The sequence below is a fragment of the Primulina tabacum genome, chromosome 4 (assembly GCF_025594145.1).
Source record: "Primulina tabacum isolate GXHZ01 chromosome 4, ASM2559414v2, whole genome shotgun sequence".
Lineage (NCBI taxonomy): Eukaryota > Viridiplantae > Streptophyta > Magnoliopsida > Lamiales > Gesneriaceae > Primulina > Primulina tabacum.
The window spans coordinates 43,169,122-43,192,347 of NC_134553.1; the positions used below are offsets into that span (position 1 = coordinate 43,169,122).

Consider the following 23,226-nt stretch of genomic DNA (forward strand, 5'->3'; position numbering starts at 1 on the left):
AATTGATATGTGAAACGGTCACATAAAAGTTTTTGTGTTACAATATCATCAGTCACATTTTTTATATATTTATTAATTATTGAAAAAGAAAAAATTTGTAATTTAACATATTACCCTAATGTTAAACAGGTAAACGTAAAATATTATCATGTATTCATTGTTATTTCGCGTCCAACTTAAATATTTTATTAATCACACAACTTTTTTGGTAAACGAAATTTGATCAAAATACTATTTTTCTTTTCATGATATTCTTATTTGCAAATAAGACTGTTCTAATCATGGCAAAAACTTGTGTGAGACGGTCTCACGGGTCGTATTTTGTGAGATGGATCTATTATTTAGGTCATTCATGAAAAAATATTACTTTTTATGCTAAGAACATTACTTTTTATTGTGAATATCGGTATGGTTCACCCGTTTCACAGATAAAGATTCATGAGACCGTCTCACAAACTATATTATATATATTAAAATAAAACAAGTCAATTTGGCAAGAACACATTGGCAGTGAGAAGTGGGAAACAGGTAAGAAGGTTGAGATTTTTGATTGGGGACAATGTGTCTGTGTAGAGAAATCATGCCACGTTCAAAATGTAAGATCCACAACTTTTGTTTAATTTTATTGTACTAATTCATTAAATTCTAACCCAAATTTAAGATTAGACATCAACCGGGATATTTATGGCCTTTTGGGATAACCTTTTTCCACGTATTTACTACGTACGCAGATATTTTTCATTAAATAGTAATAATAAATTAAAGAGTACTTTTGTCCTGTCACAAACTTTGCCAAAAGAAAAACTGTTAGTAGTACTCTGAATCTAGCCAACATGTGGCTGACAAAATATTTACTCATTGAAGAAGGTTTTATTGATTTTTTTTCGTGAGACGGATAATAATATTTAAGTATTTAAAAATAATATTTTTTCTGAATCAGATCGTGTTAAAAATATGTTTTTTACAAAAGTAAGCAAGAAGGATTTTTTGGGTTTTGGTTTGATCAAATATGGACATGGAAGGAAGTGGAAACTGGAAAGCACAAGCACGAGGCAAGAGCACTGGGTGGGACAAACACGGGGTGCTATATTCCCTTTCAGACCATAGTCTCCCACGTGAAATTTGTACATCAATTGACCTCCAATCAACTTCTTACGTTATCTCAAATTTGTGCCATGATAATTCACCCTCTCTCTGTGCTTTATGATCTTATCTTATGTGCATCATGTTCTTGAGGTGGGCTCGCTTAAAATTTGTACCATAATCATCTCCACTTTTGTAATCTCTCATCTCAGATACATTCTCTCAAAAAGGGACTAACTTGTGATATGGAATCCTTGAGGAGACCATCCTAATGCTTGTGGTTTGAGTACAAAGACGAGCGACGAACAGAATAATTAGAAATCGAGGACGAGGGTCGATGTTTATGGGCAGCAGATGATCGAAAGGTTCGAAAACTTCTTTCTTGGGTCAAGTGAAAGAGATCCTGGTTTTAGACCTCAAACAACCATAGCACCAGTTAATGGCATATGCTACAGAATATGTGTGTGACTTGAATACTTGTAGCAGCATCCGACTACAGCACACACACAACATTAACAAAGTGGGACAAAATGCACAATTCACCACACGAACAGAAAAAAGATAAAGAAGCAACAACAAAAAGAAAGGCTACAGCTAGAGATGCCGAATTTATGCAGATAAGAGAATAGACAAAATACTCTTAACTCAGATTCTTCTGTGCAATACACAAACTCTTCGCGATGGAAAATGACCATTGATTCTACGCGGCGCTTGCAAAACAATGTCCTCTTAATGACTATGACTAAAACTTATTAAAATGGTACGGATAGAGAATCAACTCAAAATGGGATTAACAACAGAAAAGTTTGAACAAGAATGAGCATTCTTAAGGAGGAGGCCGAATATAGTCTGTTTCTGTGTGTAAAAGTTTCACTTGGTGTAGAGTACATCTTCCCATGGATGGCGGTACAGCGGCTGCTTCAGTCTCTTCTGGTCGAATGTATGCCTGAATTTCAGGGGAAAAAATGGCATATGAATTGTTGGTAGAAAAGAAAATATAAGTATATATGTGCAGCAGAAAGTATTTTCCTGCACTTTAAACTCACCCAATGAGACCAATAGAGCGAGCCAGCACAAAGAGACCATTGAGATAACCGATCTCAACAATCTCGTCGATTTCTTGCTTAGTGAACATGCCACTTCCGGCTAGGAGATCCAAGAATAGAGACCCAATGGCACCATCAACATTGAGTACTAGGTTGTTGGCCTTTGAGAGGGTGTATGTTTCAACTTCAACAGCGTATTCCATATATTTCACAGACGGAAAATTAGAGCGTGCATACTGTTGCAACAACTCCACCCTCTTATCTCTGTTGTCGCCTCTCTTGATTCTTTTTTAATACAAAAGAAATATCTCCAGATTATGGTTCGAATTGAAACAACTACTTCAAAGAACTGGACAAGTAGAGAATTTCGATACCTGTGCCCGATACCAGGAACACGAATGCCTTTCTTTTTCATGCTCTCGACAAATTCATATGGCGTCAGACCCTGAGAATACAGAACATCAGAAGCCGTCAATATATCACAGAGAAGCTAGAGAAGAGAGAAATCTGCTAAAGCCACTTTAAATCAAGAAAAGGGAGAAGGAAAAGCTAAAAACTAAGGTTGACATGCTTGAGCCATGATCACGAACAATTATAACTCACCTTTTCATATGCATCCTTGAAGTATCGTGCAGCATCATCAATTGCCCCACCAAATCGGGGACCAATAGTCAACAAGCCTGTTGTTTCAAAAATTAGATATTCAGTTCATATCGCGTAGAAGATATTCATTAATATTCGACCGACCTGAAACAAGACTAGAAACCAGGTCTTTTCCAGCCCTAGCCGTTACTATGGTGTTGTGAGCACCAGAGACACAGGGACCATGATCAGCACACAACATAACACAAATCTGGCATGTCAATATAGGTATTGAAGAAAAGTAGCGTAAGTCCAAACAGAAATTATAAATGGGTTAGAAAATTGAAAATGAACCAAAGGAAACTGTGAACATGACCCTTTCCTAGGGTCAATTCAAAACAATGTTGCATGAAGTAATTAAAGGTTGAGGCCTGAGGAACGAACACAAAGATAAGATATAAAATCACCTCAATAAAACGTGTGCAATAGCGAGGAAGACTTCGTTTGAACCACAATAAAGAAAGGACGTCGCCCACACCTAATCCCTGTTCAACAATGGAGGACATTGCAACACCAGCATAGGTTGGTTCTTCACCTGCCAATGAGTAAAAGTTTACGTTCAAGCATTGATCCATTGCAGAGGGTGCCAATAATAGAGAATAAGAAAGCAGACTCCGTACCCCTATCATCAGAGATTGTGGAGATGATGTGCGTCGGAGCCCGAACTTTACCGCTCTTGATGGCTACATTAAGGTCCTCGGGTATTTGAGGCGGTATCACCTCCTTTACTGAAGCTGTTTTACCCTCTTCAACCTAACCAACAGGAACCAAATATTTAAGCAATCAGCTGTGGAGAAAAAATTTACCACGTGAGAAACATAAGAATGCTATTGAAGACATGTAAAGCTTACCAATTTTTCAAACGCTTCTTTGATTGTGCTTTCAAATGCTTCATAAGAAGTGGGAACAACAGCCCCAGCTTCTCTGAGTGCTTCATTCTTTGCCTGAGCAGACTCCATCTCACCACCACTCTTGGCCCCCTGATAATTAAAACAGAGTTTGGATAGAAATTACAATGAGAGATTTTTGTAAATCAGAGAAAATGTTACAATGAGGACAGATGAATTAGCTTACAGCATGACCAAATTGTACTTCCGACTTGAAGAGGCCTCGCACAAGTTCCACTAACCCATGCAACCACGGGCTTGTTGATTTTCCCCTGTTTAAGTGCCTCAACTAAGGAATATTCATCACGTCCACCAAGTTCCCCAAGAACGACCATCATTTTAACCTGGTTTCAATCGATAAATGAAGATCGAAAACAAAATGTCCTGTTATTCATGTCCTAGTCTTTGGAGGAAAAAATTAATAAAAAAACATTCAGAAAACAACAGCTATGGAATATCACAAATACCTGAGGGATGTTGTTAAACCGCAGTACATGATCAGAAAGTGTCGATCCAGGAAACACATCCCCTCCAATAGCAATTCCTACATACTCACAGTTAAATTGAAAATTATGATCTGATCCCAAAAAGGAGAATATAACAAGACCAGACTTGGGTCCAGTGGTTAAAAGCGTCCAACCTTCATAAATTCCGTCTGTGACACGAGCAATTGTGTTGTATAACTCGTTGGACATACCACCCTGAAATTCAAGACCTTATCTTCAGAAATCGAGCCGGTCTGATGATGCATAATTGAATAAACCTTGATAAGATTTGACCACAGCTACAGAGCTTCATCAGACGCAGCAGAAAGTAAAGTACGGCAATTAACTTTACAAAGCAGTTTCTCAATTCCCAACTATGATTAACTGATTGAAATCAACCCACTAATCAATAGGTACAAGGTCCATTTGTTGACTTAAGAATTTAACTTGTCAGCAATATTAAGAATATCAGATCTTTTAGGCTTAATCGCAAGCTACACACATAAGGAAGGAGGCTTTGTAATGATTACGCACAGATTTTGAGACAAAACCAACAGATCCAGGCCTGTACAGTTTGCACTGAATTATATTATCAATTGTTCCAGCAGTATCACCAATCTTGAAAGCTCCAGCTTGAATACCTCCAACTGTAGCTGGGCCAATGACAACCTGGCACACGCATCTTTGTCATCAACACATTTTCCATAACATTCACAAATCCGAAGCAAACGAGGTAATATGCAAAACAAGCACGTAATAGAGAATACTGTTCTTGCATGTATATTAAAACGATACATCGAAAAGAGTTGATAAAATTAGTTACCTTATTGTTTGCTTTAGCATAAGCAATCAACTGTTTGGTGTCTGACTCAGGGACACCTTCAGCTATTATGGCAACAACTCTATGGTTGGCTGTTTGAGAGCAGCCATAGATGAAGCAGCAGCACTGCAACAATGGAAGTACAGTTAGCAGGCCATAAAAGAAGCAACATAGCTCACACATTTGTAAGTCTTAAAGAACAACCTTCTGAATGATGCAAAGTTAATAAATACATCAGCAGTGGGATGTGCGGCACAAGCGGCTTCAATACTACAAAGAAAGAATATAATTTACATTAGATTATCTAATGGTAAAAGTTCAAAAGAAAAATATGAGTGCGATACAGATGTCACAAGGGTGATTGAATTTTTTGATGTCTAATGTTGATGTTAAAGGTTTTTCCCTAGGAAACTCACATATCAAGTAAATAATGATTAAAAAAAAAGAGAAAGGAAAACTAAACGCACGCTGAGTGTACTGGAATTGCAATTTCCTCTTGACCAAAAAATAGTTTCTGAAAACCCTCAGAACCAGGATTTATAATTCCAGCAACAGAAGGTGTTTCTCTGCCTGTATAAGCAAAAATAGCAGATAAATTTATTGATGAGACAACTTGAAATCCATACTTCATTGAATAGATGATACTTGATAGCTTGTTAAAAATAGACTAGCCAAGATAAATAACTTATACTTACCACAAAGAAAATCAAAATCAAGCATCCGCTGAATTGGCAGTTGCTTGAAGTTGTAAAATAGAGCTTGTGTTGTTTTCGAGAAAAGTTGTCCGGTTGCCATAATGTTACCTGGAAAGCCCATTCATGTAAATAAATCAGCATATAAGCATTCCCATAACAAAACTTACATCCGAATGTAATTAAAGCTGAAGGAACAAGCAAGACAAGAAACAAATTAAGAAAACTATTCATGCTCATAAGACATGAGGCACAGAAAATTGTTTTATAGGCTTGTGTATACAATAACTAGTTTCCAGTTTCAAGTCTTGACCTCTACCTGGAAAATCGGGTGATCTAGCAGCCTTATTATTTATTACCATTTCGTTAAAGTAAAATTATCATCGATAATGTATTTTGCTCGTGATTCTTAATGCTATTACATTATCAGAACATTCAGCTGTCTCTCTCAATTAGCATCATGGAAATTGCTGCAAAACAACCAAATCTGTGACATACAGGTTCTTCTTTAGGATTTTGATGGAAATGACAGTGAAATTGAGAGACCAATTGTAACAACTAACATAACCAAAGAACTTATATCCCTTAAACATTTTATTCCATTTTGGGTGAAATACATCAATGAAAAAAGTTAAACTTAAATTGATTATGAACAAACCAAATTTCTTGCAAAAAGGCTCCTGCAAATAGGTTGGTCTTAGGATTTTTGTAACAAAAAAAAATGGACCATACCCAATTCAAATTCAAAAATTTTAGGAACCAATTGTACTAATTACTATACGTTGGGGCTAAATAAGTTCTGAGGATAAATATACTATCTCATCAAATTTCTAGGAAAAGGATAGAGATTTGGAAGAAGTTGGTAGCAAGGATCATGTGTTCAAATTTGTAAAGTTGAGGGGCCACATCTGAAAATTGTAAACATGAGGGACCAAATTTATTCTTAAGCTAAAGATGAGCGAATAAAAAGTAAAAACTAGCAGATCTTTCATCCTCGGATGAGGCGCAGGGGTCGATATAAGCCACAAAAAGCATAACTACAGAGCTTTGGTGGACGCTAATTCCAGCTAATCATAAACAATAGATTCTACACTTGAATAAAGTGGCAAGAGCTCAGCAACCATTTTTCAAGATCATCTTTAGTTTTCAACAGAGACGATCACTTCCAATAACAGAAAAGACAAGATCTAGTTCAATGCATCGTAAATAGTTTTCAATTCCTAGAAAGAAGAAAACGAACGACATCCTCACTCCATGGATCAAAAAACTAAAATGCAACAGCAAAAGCTATGACAGTGATGAAGTTGAAAAAAAACAAAACTTCATGATTATGTAAATGATCAACTGCAGACTCAACTTAACATTTCAACCGAGTAATGGATCTTACTTTACACACCTAAAGGCCGCAGGCACAGGGATCAGTATACCAAAAATCAATTAAAAAAAAAGGGCACTTAAGAAAGCAGAAAGATCTGTTTTTGGGCCGAAATTTAAAATCTTGGAGTCAGACAAAAAGGAAACCAATCAAGGAATGTTCCCTCGAAAACATCGAACAAAACAGTAACAGAGATCTGGCACATCAAATCCCTCTCCCTATAACAGACTCTAATGGGAATCAAGGATCAACGCTTAAAATGACTAAAAAACAGATCTTTCAATCCCAAACTTAGAAACAATCCACAATGAAACAAGGGTTGATTAGAAAAGGCAAAACTTGAACAAAGAACACGAAATCCAAGAAAATGCAGATACCTTCCGTGTAAAGAAAACAATTCAGCTCTCTACCAGTGAACGAAACACGAACGATGATTTATGTTGCAGGACAAGTGTATAGAGGAATAAAAGCGAATTTGCTGTGGGAGTGGATGTACTATATATAGGAAGAATTGTTTATTGGTGAGTGTTTGGTATTTGTTGTTAAAGAGAAGGTATGCTCGCAATACATTTAATTATTTATTTATTGTGGGGGATTGAAAATGGATTCGCTCCAACTGATAATTCATGACGTGGAAAGGGGCCATTGGCAGGTAGCTAGTGTACTTAACACACGCAGTGAGGGTGTTTGTGCGTGTTACCATTTATACGTTGTGTGTGCGGGTAGCTGTTGGGGTTTTTTAATGGACTGTCACTGATGGAGAAAGAAAGCTTGAAAGAGTGGTAAAGAGTGGTGAGTGGGTGGAGTGGTGGGAAGCCTCATGGGGACCGGTTTGGTGTATTTACATTTCCTCAACGAATTCCTGCTGCCATCCGATTTTGAATAGGACACATGTTTATTATACTTTTCTTGATATCAACATTTGCATAAATCTCACGTTTCCCACAGGGCCGGTCGGGCAAGTCTCCTTTGCTTGACTGTATACGATGAACGTCACTGTTAGATATTTTTGCATTTGTTCTTGCTTCATAAAACCTTTTCAAATTCTACTTGTTCTGTGTTAATAAACTAACCCATCAAAGTTGTGGAGAAGACTTCATTCATGTAGTAATTTTTCCATGTAACTAGGACCCATATGTTGTGGAGATGACTATGATATATGGTTTTCATTCATGTGACAATTTCGTCATGTAACTAAGACTTGTATATTATTCTGTTACTCAAATGAGAATATATATGATTAATTATGTGACAAATTTCAGATACATAGCATTTCATTTTTTAGATGTTTTCAAGATTTGTGTTCTTTGAAAAACTCTAACCCAAAAATCAATTGATCTGATTTTTTTCTTCATATTCATTTGATATGAACTTCCAATTCAACCATATTGATAATTCTTTGGTAAATTCTCATCATGGGTTGTTTCAAATATTATATAGTATTTATTACAAGGAAATCGATTTCTTTTTCTTGTAATATTAACCATTATTTCGATTTATATCCAAACCTTCTGGAAATCTAAGTTTTATTGTTGTCGAAAAACTTATTACTACCTATTGGGCTTTCTGGACAGGTGTTTTCCCCACATGTGGCTTGTTATTCTATCTCCTTGAAAAGATATGTCAGGGCCCGTGCACTTAGTTAATATTTAATTACCAACCAACAAGTTTTAATTGGTGTAAACAGTGAAAACGAGTTTAAAACGATTATTTGGGCCTACAGAGATTTCGGCATGACCTCCCCGTAAGTAGGACATCCCAAAAATCTCAAAACACAACAACAATAATATACGCTCGAAAATAACATCAAGTTCACAATCAACCAAACAAATATCTTACAGCCGCATTGGCCAGGACTAGACACAACATACCACAAATAAAATCCAAACAACATAAAAATATCACCATACAGCTACACAGGACATCTCCCTGGCAAATGTATCAAACCAGTATAATATATAGATATCTGGGAACTCTGACACAAACTAACTGACTACTGGGTACCACTCGCTGACGCTCCACCAGACGCGTCAAATTCCCTGGAATGACCTGCTATGACATCAAAAACAACCACAACATAAAAAGAAAAACAGGGGTCGGATCCCAGTACGACAAACAAATAAAATTACGACGTATATAAAAGACATGTAATAATACCAAGTAAATGCTATGATATGCAATGCATGAATGGTAACAATGGAATAACGGATACCAAATGGAGTCCAAACGAATAGCATCATCAACAGTAACAGTGGCCACTCGTGCCAGGAATACAGCATCAAATCGCCGCTCGTCCATGCACATTGTGAGACTCCGAAAATAAAATAGTATTGATGGGATTTTTGTAAATAAGTTGAAAAATATTCAATTTATTTTGATGACATTTTGGTAAATAATTTGAAAAATAATGAATTAATTTTTAAGAATGAAATATGACATATCTTGATCATATGAAGTCCAAATGATTTGAAATTTGGATATAACGTAGAAAACTCAAAGATATAGAAGTTTCATGTTTTGAGTTTTGAAATTTTGATCTTTTGACTGGTCCAAAAAGATGTACCGATGTTAAAATGTTAAATAATATATATTATATTATATTATATTATTTTATTAATATAATATATTATAATATAAAAAAAATAAAAAAGATAACTTTAAAAGTTATCATCGTTGAAAGTTACAGAGGAAAGAAATGGAGAAGAAAGGATTTTGATTTTTTTCTTTTCGACCGTGCGACTTATCGGTTTATCCAATCGACGAACCGACTTCAGTTCTGGGATCGTTGACACGAGATCTTCGATTTGAGGTATAAATTTTATAGCTTTGGTGATGTTTGAAATTCGTCAGTTTTTGGAATAAATCCGATAAATTGTTAAATCATACTGGAATTGAAGATTGTTAAATAATGTATTATTTTAACGAAGAATAGATGATTATAGTGATGTTATTTTGAATTATTCCCAATTTATTATAATTAGAGAATTTTAATCGTATGATTGAGATTGAATAATTATTTGTAAGTTATTATTAATTCTAATGAATATATGCGGTAGAATAATCGACAAGAAACTAATATGATATGATTTGAATTTGATATGAATTTTTGAAGTTTCAAAAGATATTTGAAACTTATATTGATGAATTTGAATGATGTAATTGATTGAAATAAATATGTTATTGATGTAGATAGATTATTATATTGATATCTTCAATCTACATCAACTGGAACGAAGAATCGAGGTATGTTGCGACCGGATAACATACGACATGTATCTGTATTATATGATATATGTTGGATTGACTGGACTGATTGGATTAAGAATATGTATCTATATGCCTTAATTGTTGAGTTTATGTGGCATACATGACATTGAGATTTGAATATCGATGTATAAAATAAATGTTTTGTTAACACACATCGTTTGATGCATACATCGATACATGACATGCACGTTGAGCTATGATCCTTGGATACCCTGATATGATTTGATTGGATTCTGGGGTTTGTGAACACAATGCTATGTTTGGTATTATATGACCCTTAAAGCATAGACATTTGTGGCCCCGACGATTGATATGAGATTTGGGATTTGATGGCGCTTCGTCGACACTATCATACGAGTATCCCTTATTGAGGCCGGTGTGCCAGCTCGAGCATTGATTTGATAGCGATTCGTTTGATTCTGACATGTGCTCAGTGGATGGGCAATTGACCTGATATCTCCACGACATACATGCATTGCATACCATATATCATTGTTTAGATACTTGTGGCATATATGATGGTTGTTCCATACGGAGCTTTGCTCACCCCCAAGGGGGGCTGTTGTTGTCTTTGTGTGTGGACAATGACAGGTACTCCAGGATATCAGGAGACCGGAGATGGTACTTCTAGAGGGAGCCACAGCTTGGGCTGAGGTTTTATGTTTATGTCTTGTTCCCAGTATATATGTATATGTATCTATATACTGGGGCATGTCCCGAGGATATGAGTTGTTTGTATATGATTGGTTTTGAGTTCGTGTGGGCATGTTTATGATATGAGATGAAATACTATTTTAGTATTTAAATTATAGAAGAAATATTTCGGGCTCATTGTAAAGAAAATTTTAAACTCGTTTTCTGCTGTAAATAGTTAACCCTAATCAGATTGTGTTGTAATAACGATTAGGAGTTAAGGGACCCACACACGTAGCATCGGGAATGCGAGTAGCTAAGTCGCTCGTCCCTAGCTGTCATCTGGGAATGTGGCTAATCCTAACCCACTCGTCCTTCTGATGACTCAATATATCTCAACAGAATCAACATAAATAGCCGTCAAAGGAGTCAAGGCTCAATATGTTATGCCAATGCAATTAATGCATGAATGCATCAGATTAAACATTCAAGGCACATAATAGCAAACAACATTCACCGAATATTCTTACACGCCAATATAAGCGTCATAATGATATAGGTTTGAGCGTACCTCAACTATAGCTTACAATACCACAATAATTTCTTAAGGAATATCGAATGAACTCGTCTAACGATAAAATCTACAATATAAATTCGCTATACACTTCAATATAATGCATTCTAACTGACTAAAACAAATTAAATCGGAGCGGTTAAAAATCAATTTCTGGATAGCCTATAAAACCCTTATACAATCTGAATTCAAGCTTAATACATCAAGAAACGAAGCTTAAACACATAACAGTGATCATTGCGAAAATGGCTCGCCGGAAAAGTCACCGGAAACACTGTTCACGATCTGAAAAACGAGCTGGAAATTAGGGAAAAAGCTTAATACTTCACTTATTCAAACTAATCCACCAAAAACAACCAAGAATCGAAGCCAAAACCTTACCTAAATCCGAATCGAAGCTCACGCACAGTTGCTGGAAATAGGACCGATCAAACTCGATAACTACCGATTCATGGCAAGAAATACTCTAATATACTGAAGCAAGAAGATTGCTAACCTACTGGACAAAAAATCTGGCCGCTGGGACGTTGCACGCTTGCTGCAGAAAAGAAGAGAACGACGGGATGCAAGGCTGGGGAAAAAGCTTCTGGATTGAGCGATCTGATTCTTCTATCAAATGGATTTGGGTAATTATAATTAAATGGTAATGGACTGGGCCTAGTTTAGGTATTGGGCCTCACAAGATAGTCTTCTTGATTTCAGTCTATGACTTTGATTCATTTGTAGAATCGATTTGTCTTGAATCTGAATATCTGTTTCCTATATTAAAGGAAACTCGGTTCATTCTGAATAAAATATCCGAGCAACTTTTCCATATATTTTTGGTATTTCAATAAACTCATTTGTAATAAAAAATTCTCAGTATTGAATCTTGAAGATTATTCATTCGTTTATCGCATATAGCAATGTCAACGGATGAATCTATTCGTTATTTAAAAATAACTTTCATCATAATCTGGGTTGCTCTGGTATGAATCCATGACATGGTTCGTGCTACTTATATCTTGAGTTTTTCAATTCATCTTTAATTTTTCAGAAGAAATTAATTGCATCTTCATCCGGTTTCCTGTAAATTCTATTAGATTTTCATTTCCATTATGAAAACCTTATAGTTTAAATGATGCTTTCTGTTTCTTAGGCCAAGATTTTCTATGAATTGTTCTATCTATCCTACAGAGAATCCTCAATATCTCTGTAGGCTAGGATTTTTCCTCATGAGTTTTCTGACCATGTTATGAGATATTGTTGTCTGGCTAAACAAAATAAAAAATTCTTCATCTATTTCGTGCTGAAACACCTCGTCTTCAGTTAGATTCTGATTATGTTATATCAGATTCCTCCTGACTCAATATTTCTTCTTCGTCATAATACTCTCGTCTGAATGAATATCTTCAAACCTATATACTTGAACTAGATCTTAGTATAAACCACTTCTTCAATATCTGGAGTTGGTTCGAAGCGTTTTTTTCCTATCTATCTTTTTCTGGACGGTTGATCGAATTATGATATTTTGCTCCATATTTATATCAATTACAATATTTAAAATTGTCAATAGCTCGAGTTTGATATCTTTTTGAAAGTTTTTTTTGTTGGTGTTCATCTGGTGCTTCAAGATGTGTCTGATGCTTGGGATGACAACCTAATTCTTGATGATCCAATTTTTTTCCCAAATTTGTAAAATCTGGCTTTTTGTCTAATCCATATTGTTTTTGATTTCCAAGAAATAATTCCAATTCTTCCACTTTTGGCATAAAGATGAGATCTGAAGCTCTTTCTTTTCTGTCTTTGTGGCATATTTTCGATGATTGTTGGAAGATCATTTTCTTTACAACATAAAGAAGTACATTTATTAATATCTCTCAATCGTTTGTAATTATTTTGTAATATTATCATATGATACCATTCTTCCATTTTTTATTTGAGAAGAGAGGCCTTTCGTGCCATGGTATCTGGATTGCCAGATGTATATTCTCTGACTAACATTTCTCTCCAAGAACTTGACATTTTTGCGAAGAAGAGCCGTATTAATATATATTTTTTCTACCCATTAATTCCATCTATATTTAGTAAATAATATAATATATTCATCCACTAAACAAATGTAATGTAATTGAAGACTATAGAGAGATTGGGTATATTTCTTTTTTTTCTTTATATCTTGACTGTTAAAATAGTTTATCCCTATAAATTGTGCTTTAAATAGGGTAGTCATTCTTCCGGCTATCACACTAAGAGATTCTCCGGTCAGGACTGACTCTTTGGTCTCTGTCGAAGTCATGTCTCGTGCAATTTTGACTGATCACATCAGGCTCATTTCTAAAAGTTTGATGAATCATTCTTTGTTGAGATCAAACTGCAGTTCTCATAGACGAGATCCAGTCATCTATGAGGTCTTCTATGTTCTTGAAGTCCAGTACATCGAGGTTAATCACAACCCCATAATGATGTATTGGTTCTAAAATAATCTTCTTATAGGGTATTTGGTGCAAGTGAATTTGATGTCTCTTTGACCTTGTTTTTGTTGGGGGTGCTTCTCCACATACATGGAAATCTTTTTGGAGTCCTCTCATATTTGTATTATAAGATCTCACAATTTCCATTGGTGGTTCATGGGAAGATGACCAAGTTATTAAGGGAGGTTCACCCCGTATTATCTTCATCTTCATATATACGATTTTGAGATTTACAAAAAACTCTGTAAGGTCTTGAAGATCTTCTAGACCAATTTTTTCTATAATTGTCATCAGTTTAATTTCTTTTCCGAGGCAATTTTAATTAGATTGATCATTTTTTTTTGTATGTTAAATATTTTGGCATTACCTTGATCATCCCTATTTGGTGTAATAAGGGTTCAGTATTAACAGATGTTGGTAACCTTCCTTCCGAGATCTTTTTACTAGAACTTGGTTGACGTTCTAGAGTTTGGATTCTTGTTTGAATATATTTTAATCTTGCAAGAATTTCTACTTGTTTCTCAAGGATTTCCTCAATTTTACGTCGTACATAGTATAGCTGATTGTCAAAGTTATGTATCATCTTTTAGATATCTCTAAGATCTCCGGAGAGTTTAGAGGAATTTGTGAATATTTCTAGGAACAATTTAACTCATTGACTAACAACATATATGTTGTTGTTAGTCAATATATTGTTGTTTTCTTCAAAATGCAATTTATTTTAATAGGTTTTCTTTAGCTAATATAATGTTTTAGTATTATTTTTATATATCTCATTGACTAACAACATGCGGGTTTTACCGGTTTTTGAAAGATTTCGAATTTACGATATTCACATAGTTTTAGTCTAAAATATAACCTATCATGAACAATTGTTGTCACATGTTCTTACTTATTTCAAGAATTATAATTAAGCATTATTTCAGATTTTCAAGATTTAATATTTTTTATTTGATGAGCATGTTTATCAATTAATTGATGGGATATAAAAATATCAACATCATATATCAAAATGTTTCTTACACTCTTATATTGCTTAATTAATTAAAATACATTCATATCATTCTATTTACACTCTTATGTTGCTTAATCAATTCAAATTCAATTCTTATCATTTTTTTGAATCTACTTTTTTCTGAACAAAATGTTGTTTAACAGATTAGATCACGTAATGCAAGGAGTAAAAATTATATCTATTGTTAATTTAATTTTTTGATATATAAATTATGGATTCACTTGCGAATGCACTTGCTTTCATGCTAGTATTATAAAAAAATGTGAATCAATGCCATAATCTTTATGTCGAAGGCTCAGCTAAGAAAGACTATACTATTAATAAGCTTCCAAAACAAGAGTACTACCGCCGGAGCTGTTAAAAGAGTTAGAATTGTCTGATCAATTCATCCCACTATATAAAATAAATGATCAGCTGGGTTGGAAATATCTTTATCCACCAAAATGGTGCCTGACCTGCAACACCACCCACCTACTTGTTTTGACATTGATGCTAAGTTTTCCTAAAATAATTAGGGGATATCAAAATCAAAACTACTAAAATACTAGGCTCACCTAAGGGAGTGTTTGTAGGGAGGGACCATTAACAATATTCAATCTGGAAATTATAATTTACCAAAAAATAGGAGGATTATGGAAATCTGAAAGTGAGAAGTCCATTAATAAATTTGATACAATATATCTAATATAAGAGTGAGGGCACAATTAATTAGCAGCGGATTTTGTTATAAAAATAAATGTGGGCTAGAATACTGAAAGTTGGGACCAGAGGCCGTCCACCAGGCCGAAATGAAAATACTAATTTCAAAGTGGAGATATCATTTATTAATCAGTAATGTTTTGAGACAATACTGGTGATAACATTGGCCGTGCAAGCGAGTCAAGTGCTCGTGAACAACTCGATTAAAACTTGACTCGAACTTAATTTGATGGATATCGGGTATTTTTTCGAGTTCTGTTCGAGTTTCAAATATTTGTACTTGTATTTAGAAATATAAAATAAGGATATTTTTATCAATATATGCCTAAACTCAAGCTCGAACTCAAAATCTATATTCCAAAATTCAAACTTTCAATCTTCTCAAGTACAAGTCAAGTTTGAGTTTGAAATAGATTACTCGATCAAGTTCGAACTCGAGTAATATGGTATTTGAGGTCGAGTCGGTTCATATGCATCCTATGTGATCTGCGTATACTAACTTGTGCTGATTTGAACGAACAAAAACCCATTTCACTAAGGATTAATTGCAGAGGAATTATATTGGTTGGTCCCCAATCCATCCTTCTCCTCATAATTGATGGACAAATTATTTAGTAATATCTTAGCCCACATCGTGTTGTAGACATCAAAACTCACAACTCGAGAGAAGAGAAAAATCAACGAAGAGACAAAAAAGAGAATTTCTTCACGTCTCCCAAGTTTCATTCTTTTGTCACTTTCTTTGGGTACGGACGCATTGCGTTGCATTGACACCACTTATATACACATTAATGAAAACATATTGAGATTAATAGCAAACACTACATATTTACAACATTGCTATAAGACAGGAAAAGGCAGAAATCTTCCTCCTTGTCAATTAGGCTCAACTAGCTAGCAAAAGGTGGCATACTTGAATTCAAGTGGATACATGAATGAGTTAGCATACGTGAATCTGATTATCTGACTATTCTTCAATGGCTTTCCTCCATTAACAACACAGTCATCGAAAGAAACCCTTTTGAAGGTTCTTGGGTTCACTAGTCTTGCGGAGGCGAACCAGCCACAGCTGATGTGGATGTTGGAAGGAACACAGCCAGAAACGCAAGTGTTCACGATCTGAACTGTGAACTGTGGGATCCCACTTGTTGAATATCTGCTCTGTGAAATGCTTATATCTCTATTCCTGCAGGTCCCTTCTGTGTATTCTGTGTACATGCATAAAACACAGAATATTAAAACAAAATTTATCATTTTAGTGTGTAGAGAAAGTTCGGAGATAGTAACTTACCATGTAACATGAGCTTTCTGTGTCTATAGTGTACATCTTCTGGTTTCATACTTGAGGTTCTGTTGATATCTTCACTGCCAAAATGCGTAAAATTTGCTAAGGAGAATGGAAGCCCGATATCGATATCGCGCAGGAGCAGAACTAAGAGCACGAAGAAGTAAAAGAAGAGACAAAAAGTATTCATCGATCAAGACTCTTGATTCACCATGCATGGAAGAATATTATCAAGCAAACAAGCTTGGTATCATGCATGAACTACAAGAAAGTTGAGGCCAAATTTTGGGTCTTTTCCTTTAGTTTCTCCGTCTGCAGAGATATATAATTCGTTGGTTTCTTGAAATTTTGCTTCTTTAGAATTAGAATACACAAGGTAGAAGGATATGTTTGTAAGCAACGTTTTTATACGACATCAAACAGGAGGCGGATAGGAAGATGGTCATTAAATGTGCGACTCAAAAGGTTATTTTGCTGTGTCTGTGGGTTTTTCAACTGCTTTTTACAGCATAAGTCGCTTCATTCAAGGTAGCCTAGGAAGAAGAACAGAAGGAAGGTTAGACATAATGCAGCTAATTGTCTCAATAAAGTTGTCTTGGAAGGAGAAAAGAAGATTAAAAAACTACTACAAAAACATTAATTAATCAACGAGGCGTTTTGTTTTCTATGTTCCTTGAATTTATGTCAAGGCCTTTGGAATAGCTTCTCAAGTATTAAGTCGCTTTGCTGGTTCAACTTTTAGTACTTTTAAGTAGGATTCTGAAATTTCATATTGTTCTTTCCTTGACTTAGGTTATAGGGACCTTAAATGTCAATTTCACGTGGATACTGTATTGTAACATCAAATCCTATGTTTGTACTTGCTGTATCTATTATAAATCCAAAAGGGTCTTTTGCAATTTGTACCCAAACGCTAAAGCAAGTGAAATATAGCAATTCTGCAAATGGTTTATGGTTTTAACTTTTAACAGTGAAAAAAGTAGATCTTGGTGTCCCCATAAATCCCTCCAAGAAAAAGTGGGTATCTTCCGAGAGGACAGAGTGCAGGTGGGACATTTTTCATCTGAAGTAACAAGAACGAGGACCCTTCGGGGCCTTTTTTTTGGCTTCGATAAGCATACCATAAATTACAATATAAAAAAAAAAAAAAAAAAAGTAACATCATCATATCAAAAGCATGCTTCTTTATATAGAAATGACTCACCAAAATAAAAATGGGTAAACATTTCCAAAAATGGAAAAACCGAAATTAACATAATTATAGATTCTATCTTGCATAACAAATAAGAAAATCAGATCATAATCGAATTCCGAACATTTTAGACCGATTTATTGACAAAACAAAAAATTATAAAAAACAGCGAATTTGAATTCGTCTAAAATCTCGTGGAGCTCATGGCAAAAACAAAATAACAAATAGGTCCGTTTACAATAACGTAACCCTCTTTTTTTGGTCAAAATTCTACATGGTCCAAAATTAACTAATTTCACTTTCTTCGTTTGGTTTTAGATGATCCCAACTTGCCAAAAGATATCTTGAATACGTGTATGGATTTACAACTATTAGATGAATACCCAAGGATAGAGTGGAATAAATAGTTGGTGTATATCATCGATGAATTTTTCCAAGATTTTGATCACATTTTCCCAGCATAAATATGGAGATGAATTGCATTGGGCTGTTTTGCCAAGTGGGACCAGGTGTGGTATCACCACAGTAGAGGGATAACGTGCCACAAAGTTTTTTTAAAAAAACTTTCATATATATATTTTAAAATTTTTTATGATTTTTTTTTTTTGGATTTTTTGTTTTAATCTTTTTTTTTACTCCCACTCAAATTTTTTATTTTTAAATATTTTTTGCTCCTTTTAAAATATATTATAATTTTTTTCCCTCTTTCTTATTTGTAGAACCAAGTGTTTATCACGGTTAATGAAAATTCGATGTTTTTTGGTAGAATTGATTGATGACGAAAACAAAACACAAATTTTTAATGTTGTTCGAGTATTGATGAAAATGGACGAATCAAGCATGCGAAAAGAACTAAAATTGAAACATAAAATATGTTTTATTTTCAAAATAAACGAGGTAAACAAAATGTTAAAAAAATCAAAAATAGAAAAACGAAAAAAGAATCAAAAATAGAAAAATAAAAATTATAATATATTTTAAAAAGAGTAAAAAAATATTTAAAAATGAAAATTTTGAGTGAAAGTAAAAAAAAAGATTAAAACAAAAAATCCAAAAAAATTAAAAAAAACTTTTAAAAAAAATTTGCACAGTAGAGGATCCTGTCCTGCCAAGTGGGCAGATAATTTTCGAAATTCACATTCCCTGCCAATAAAATGGCTCCACCTGGCTAATGAAATCTACATTTTTGGGATAGAATGTGAGCCTCGCGCGGCCTGGCCAATTCTTGTCCATTTGTTTAAGTACACGAAAATACTGTTTTGCCCACGTCGTATCACAATTCCACAACACGTTACGTTTTACCGCCTGAAGTAGTCGAGGATATATCGGTCATTCAGCGCAGAACTTCGTCTAAAGAAAGATTATCACCGTTGTATCTACAGTTTAGCCGTTAGGAAGATGACACTGTTCTCTTCTCCCTCCTCGAACTCTAAATTTACTCTCCTTTCACCTTCTCAGATTCCAAATTCCTCGAAATTTAGTTTCCCAGTACCCTTGAGAACTCTTCAATCCTCCTCTGCATACCCCTTTTCAAATCATGTACACGCGCAGGAATCATCATCAGCATCATCATCGCCGATTCTTCAAGAAAAGCCACAAAAATCTGCGATACGAACCGACAGTGAAATGAAAGATAAAGATGATTTCGATATAGAGATCATGAATGCCAAGAAGTCCCTTGAGGAGTTGCTTGTTTTTCGCAGGCCGGTTGTGGAGTTTTCCGATGATGATGAAGAAGAAGAAGAAGAAGGGAAGTTTACCGGAGATGGAGAAAGTTCTGCAATTGCTATTAAGCTGCAGAAACTTAGAACGTCTTCGGCTATTGATGCAGGGCTCTCGAGATTCGCGAAGAAGATGCCGATCTTTGAGCCTGAGAGGGTTGTGTCAAGTTCTGAGAGACCCCTTTTGGTGAATTTGGATTTGGCTTTGTACAGAGCAAAGATTTTGGTGCGGAATTATCGGTATGAAGAAGCAGAGGAGATTCTCAAGAAGGTAGAATATGGATACTTGTAATAATTTCTCTGATCTGGAGTAATTGGTACCTTTTTTTCCTTCCTTAATTCTTTTTCTTCATTGACTTTGTGGTTATGATGTTTGAGTTGTGCTAAACCAAAGTTGGGATTGAATTATGTTGTTTATTGAATTTTTGGAGTCTTTCTCATTTGTTTAATCTTTTGTAATCATGCAATGGCTTCAAGTGTATAAGTTACTGGTCAGAAGATGGGAGGCCTTATGTTGCCTTAGGGAAGGCTTTGAGTAATCAATCAAGAATGAATGAAGCAAGAGCTGTGTATGAAAAGGGATGTCAGGCTACACAAGGGGAAAATTCTTACATTTGGCAGGTTGGGTTTGAGTCTATATCTCTTAGAAAAATTTGCATGTAGACGAGTTGAAAAATGTATACTATGTTTCTTTTTTTGCCAGTGTTGGGCTGTTCTGGAAAATAAGATGGGTAATATAAGGAGGGCTAGAGACTTATTTGATGCTGCCACAGTTGCTGATAAGAGGCACATTGCAGCCTGGCATGGATGGGCTGTTCTGGAGATGCAACAAGGAAATATTAAAAAAGCGAGAAATCTTCTGGGAAAGGGTCTCAAGTTTTGTGGTGGGAATGAGTATATATACCAGACACTTGCACTGCTTGAAGTTAGAGCAAAGCGATATGAACAGGCTCAGTATTTATTCAGGCAAGCAACCAAATGCAATACGAAGAGCTGTGCTAGTTGGCTAGTAAGTTGTGAAAAGAAAATTAGTGCCATTTGAACATGCTGGTGATGGATATGGAACTAATGTTTGAGTTTTCTTATTTTGAAGGCGTGGGCTCAGCTTGAGGCACAACAGGAGAACAACCTTACTGCCAGAAGACTTTTTGAGGTCTGTTTCTTCGAGACCTTGATTCTGGATTGCTTTGAGGTTCTTTCTTTTTGCACCTGAAGTCTCAACTTCCCTTGGGTTTTTGGGTGCAGAAAGCTGTGCAGGCTAGTCCGAAGAATAGGTTTGCATGGCATGTGTGGGGAGTCTTCGAAGCTAATCTAGGAAATGTTGATCTAGCAAGGAAACTTCTGAAAGTAGGGCATGCAGTGAATCCTAGAGATCCAGTTCTTTTGCAATCACTCGCATTGTTGGAATACAGGTACTCCACAGCAAATTTAGCACGAGTGCTGTTCAGAAGGGCGTCTGAGTTGGATCCAAGGCATCAACCAGTATGGATTGTGAGTACTTATGAAATGTCCCAATCTCTAGTTTCTAGTGTACGCGAGAATCTTGGCCTACGTTTATGCCCCCAACACGAAACTGCTACTGACAATTGATAATATTTCCACTGATTTTTAGGCTTGGGGTTGGATGGAATGGAAAGAAGGAAATTTAGGCACAGCTCGGGAGTTATACCAAAAGGCTCTATCGATTGATTGTAATAGTGAAAGTGCTGCACGTTGCCTGCAGGCGAGTGAACAGATTCAAGTTTTGGCTATTATTTTCACTTGTTTTCTTTTTCAACTCTTATCTTCACTTCTTCAGTACATTTGTAGGCCTGGGGTGTTTTGGAGCAAAGGGTTGGCAATCTATCAGCAGCTCGAAGACTATTTAGATCTTCGCTGAACATAAATTCTCAAAGCTATGTAACATGGATGACTTGGGCATCTTTGGAAGAAGATCAAGGAAATTCTGTACGAGCTGAAGAAATCCGCAACCTCTACTTCCAACAGGTACTTCTCGTATGCGTGCTGATTTGGGTTTTCGACTTTGTGATGATTTTTTTGAGCTTAAACCCGATTGTTGGTTTACTACAGCGCACAGAAGTTGTGGATGATGCATCATGGATCATGGGATTCTTGGACATCATCGATCCAGCTATTGATAGTATAAAGAGACTGTTGAATTTAAACAAAGTTGATGGATATTCAGTAAGCGTTCAAGATGACAAATATATCAGAGGTTTTTCAACTGATATGGAGAGTGGAAGTGGTTTCAATTTGGATAGGTTCATTAGAGACAAACTATTCTTGGACCCTTCAAAACTCGACGTTGATTTGGAGCCATCTCGAATCGCTCTTGCGAAAGGTAGTAAATCTTGGGCAAATATTAGGGGATCGGAGAGAAAAGACACCGCAACATCACCAGATTAATTAAATCCGCCACATATTTTATCTTCATAGTTTTGTAATAAACATATAATCCGGACATGCAATGTATCAAAATTTTTGTATCCCACGCAAATCAAGATATTGTTTAATTTTTGACAACGGAAAGCTGCAAGAACATCATGTTCACGCGAGAAAAGACGATAGCAGAAAACGTAATTACATAGCAATCTATTGAAAAAAAACAAATTTGGGTTAGAACCATGTCCTGACTGAAATTGAATTCCAGCATTTCCATTTTTGTCATGCCAAATAAAAATCTGAACATTGTCTGTGCGAGCCTTCTCATCCCGAGGAGAAACAGTCGTGGACTTCCATGTCCTAAAAGTTCACTCGGAATCAAACCTGCTTTGATGAAATCAGCGTTGGTCATTTAATAAAAGAAGCATAAGCAAACACAACTGACTTTCGCTCGTTCATTCACGCATATACATACTATTGTTGACAGGACGATTCAAATTTTGCGTTTAATACGTCAATTTAAAGTAACTTGGTTGATCAAGAGTATTCTTCAATTTTTTTTTTTTTTTGAAAAAAATTTGAGTTATGCGAATATTAATTATGTTACCATGTATTTGTCCAATAAAAACGAGTACATAAATGCAATCATCTATTATCTCCGTCGGGTTTTGAGGCGAGACAGGTCTGGGAGTTAGTCGACCCAAATTGAGCTAGACTAGACTTTATGCTTAAAGTCCATTATAAAGAAACGACTCATGTCATATATCTTAAAATTCGAATTCATTTAGATTGCGTTTGGATTAACAATATGTAAGTAAGGAGAAGAAGACTAATTAGATATGGAAGTTCAAAAGATAATAAGAAACTTAGAGTTTGACTAGGACTGAAAATAAGTGGTAAGAGTTTTAGCTGATTAATGTATAAGTAATTAATTAGACCTAAAAAAATTGAGGGTTTTTTTCCGCATTCATCTCC

General features: G+C 35.3%; 3 protein-coding genes across 3 annotated transcripts; 1 reads left to right on the forward strand and 2 right to left on the reverse strand.

Annotated features, from left to right (window-relative positions):
• Nucleotides 1-1,660: 1,660 nt before the first annotated feature.
• Nucleotides 1,661-7,629, reverse strand: LOC142543311 (ATP-citrate synthase beta chain protein 2-like). Its single transcript, XM_075650497.1, is given in 19 exon segments — nucleotides 1,661-2,029; nucleotides 2,130-2,414; nucleotides 2,504-2,574; nucleotides 2,733-2,809; nucleotides 2,877-2,982; nucleotides 3,179-3,306; nucleotides 3,392-3,524; nucleotides 3,623-3,751; nucleotides 3,846-3,878; nucleotides 3,880-4,002; nucleotides 4,126-4,202; nucleotides 4,299-4,359; nucleotides 4,678-4,812; nucleotides 4,967-5,046; nucleotides 5,049-5,089; nucleotides 5,168-5,233; nucleotides 5,431-5,533; nucleotides 5,659-5,766; nucleotides 7,408-7,629. Coding segments are annotated over 18 exon segments (1,824 nt in total). The 5' UTR covers nucleotides 5,759-5,766; nucleotides 7,408-7,629; the 3' UTR covers nucleotides 1,661-1,953.
• An 8,906-nt stretch (nucleotides 7,630-16,535) lies between these two features.
• LOC142541659 (protein TAPETUM DETERMINANT 1-like) lies at nucleotides 16,536-17,555 on the reverse strand. Its single transcript, XM_075648137.1, has 2 exons — nucleotides 16,963-17,555; nucleotides 16,536-16,879 (listed from the first exon to the last, which is right to left on the reverse strand). Exons 1-2 carry the CDS (start codon nucleotides 17,144-17,146, stop codon nucleotides 16,566-16,568), a joined length of 498 nt encoding a protein of 165 aa, XP_075504252.1. The 5' UTR covers nucleotides 17,147-17,555; the 3' UTR covers nucleotides 16,536-16,565.
• A 1,945-nt stretch (nucleotides 17,556-19,500) lies between these two features.
• Nucleotides 19,501-22,392, forward strand: LOC142543312 (protein high chlorophyll fluorescent 107). The gene is made up of 8 exons (XM_075650498.1): nucleotides 19,501-20,140; nucleotides 20,347-20,490; nucleotides 20,573-20,878; nucleotides 20,963-21,022; nucleotides 21,115-21,360; nucleotides 21,482-21,592; nucleotides 21,679-21,855; nucleotides 21,940-22,392. The coding sequence occupies exons 1-8, from the start codon at nucleotides 19,547-19,549 to the stop codon at nucleotides 22,273-22,275; spliced, it is 1,974 nt and encodes a 657-aa protein (XP_075506613.1). The 5' UTR covers nucleotides 19,501-19,546; the 3' UTR covers nucleotides 22,276-22,392.
• The last annotated feature ends 834 nt before the right edge of the window (nucleotides 22,393-23,226 follow it).

What these genes read in the sequence shown, in the direction of transcription:
- LOC142543312 (XM_075650498.1), top strand. Translation starts at nt 19,547, where the DNA reads ATGACACTGTTCTCTTCTCCCTCCTCGAACTCTAAATTTACTCTCCTT. An exon ending in AGAGCTGTGCTAGTTGGCTA is followed by an intron (nt 20,879 to 20,962) that starts GTAAGTTGTGAA and finishes CTTATTTTGAAG; the next exon opens with GCGTGGGCTCAGCTTGAGGC. An exon ending in GGCATCAACCAGTATGGATT is followed by an intron (nt 21,361 to 21,481) that starts GTGAGTACTTAT and finishes ACTGATTTTTAG; the next exon opens with GCTTGGGGTTGGATGGAATG.
- LOC142541659 (XM_075648137.1), bottom strand. Translation starts at nt 17,146, where the DNA reads ATGAATACTTTTTGTCTCTTCTTTTACTTCTTCGTGCTCTTAGTTCTG. An exon ending in CAGAAAGCTCATGTTACATG is followed by an intron (nt 16,880 to 16,962) that starts GTAAGTTACTAT and finishes GCATGTACACAG; the next exon opens with AATACACAGAAGGGACCTGC.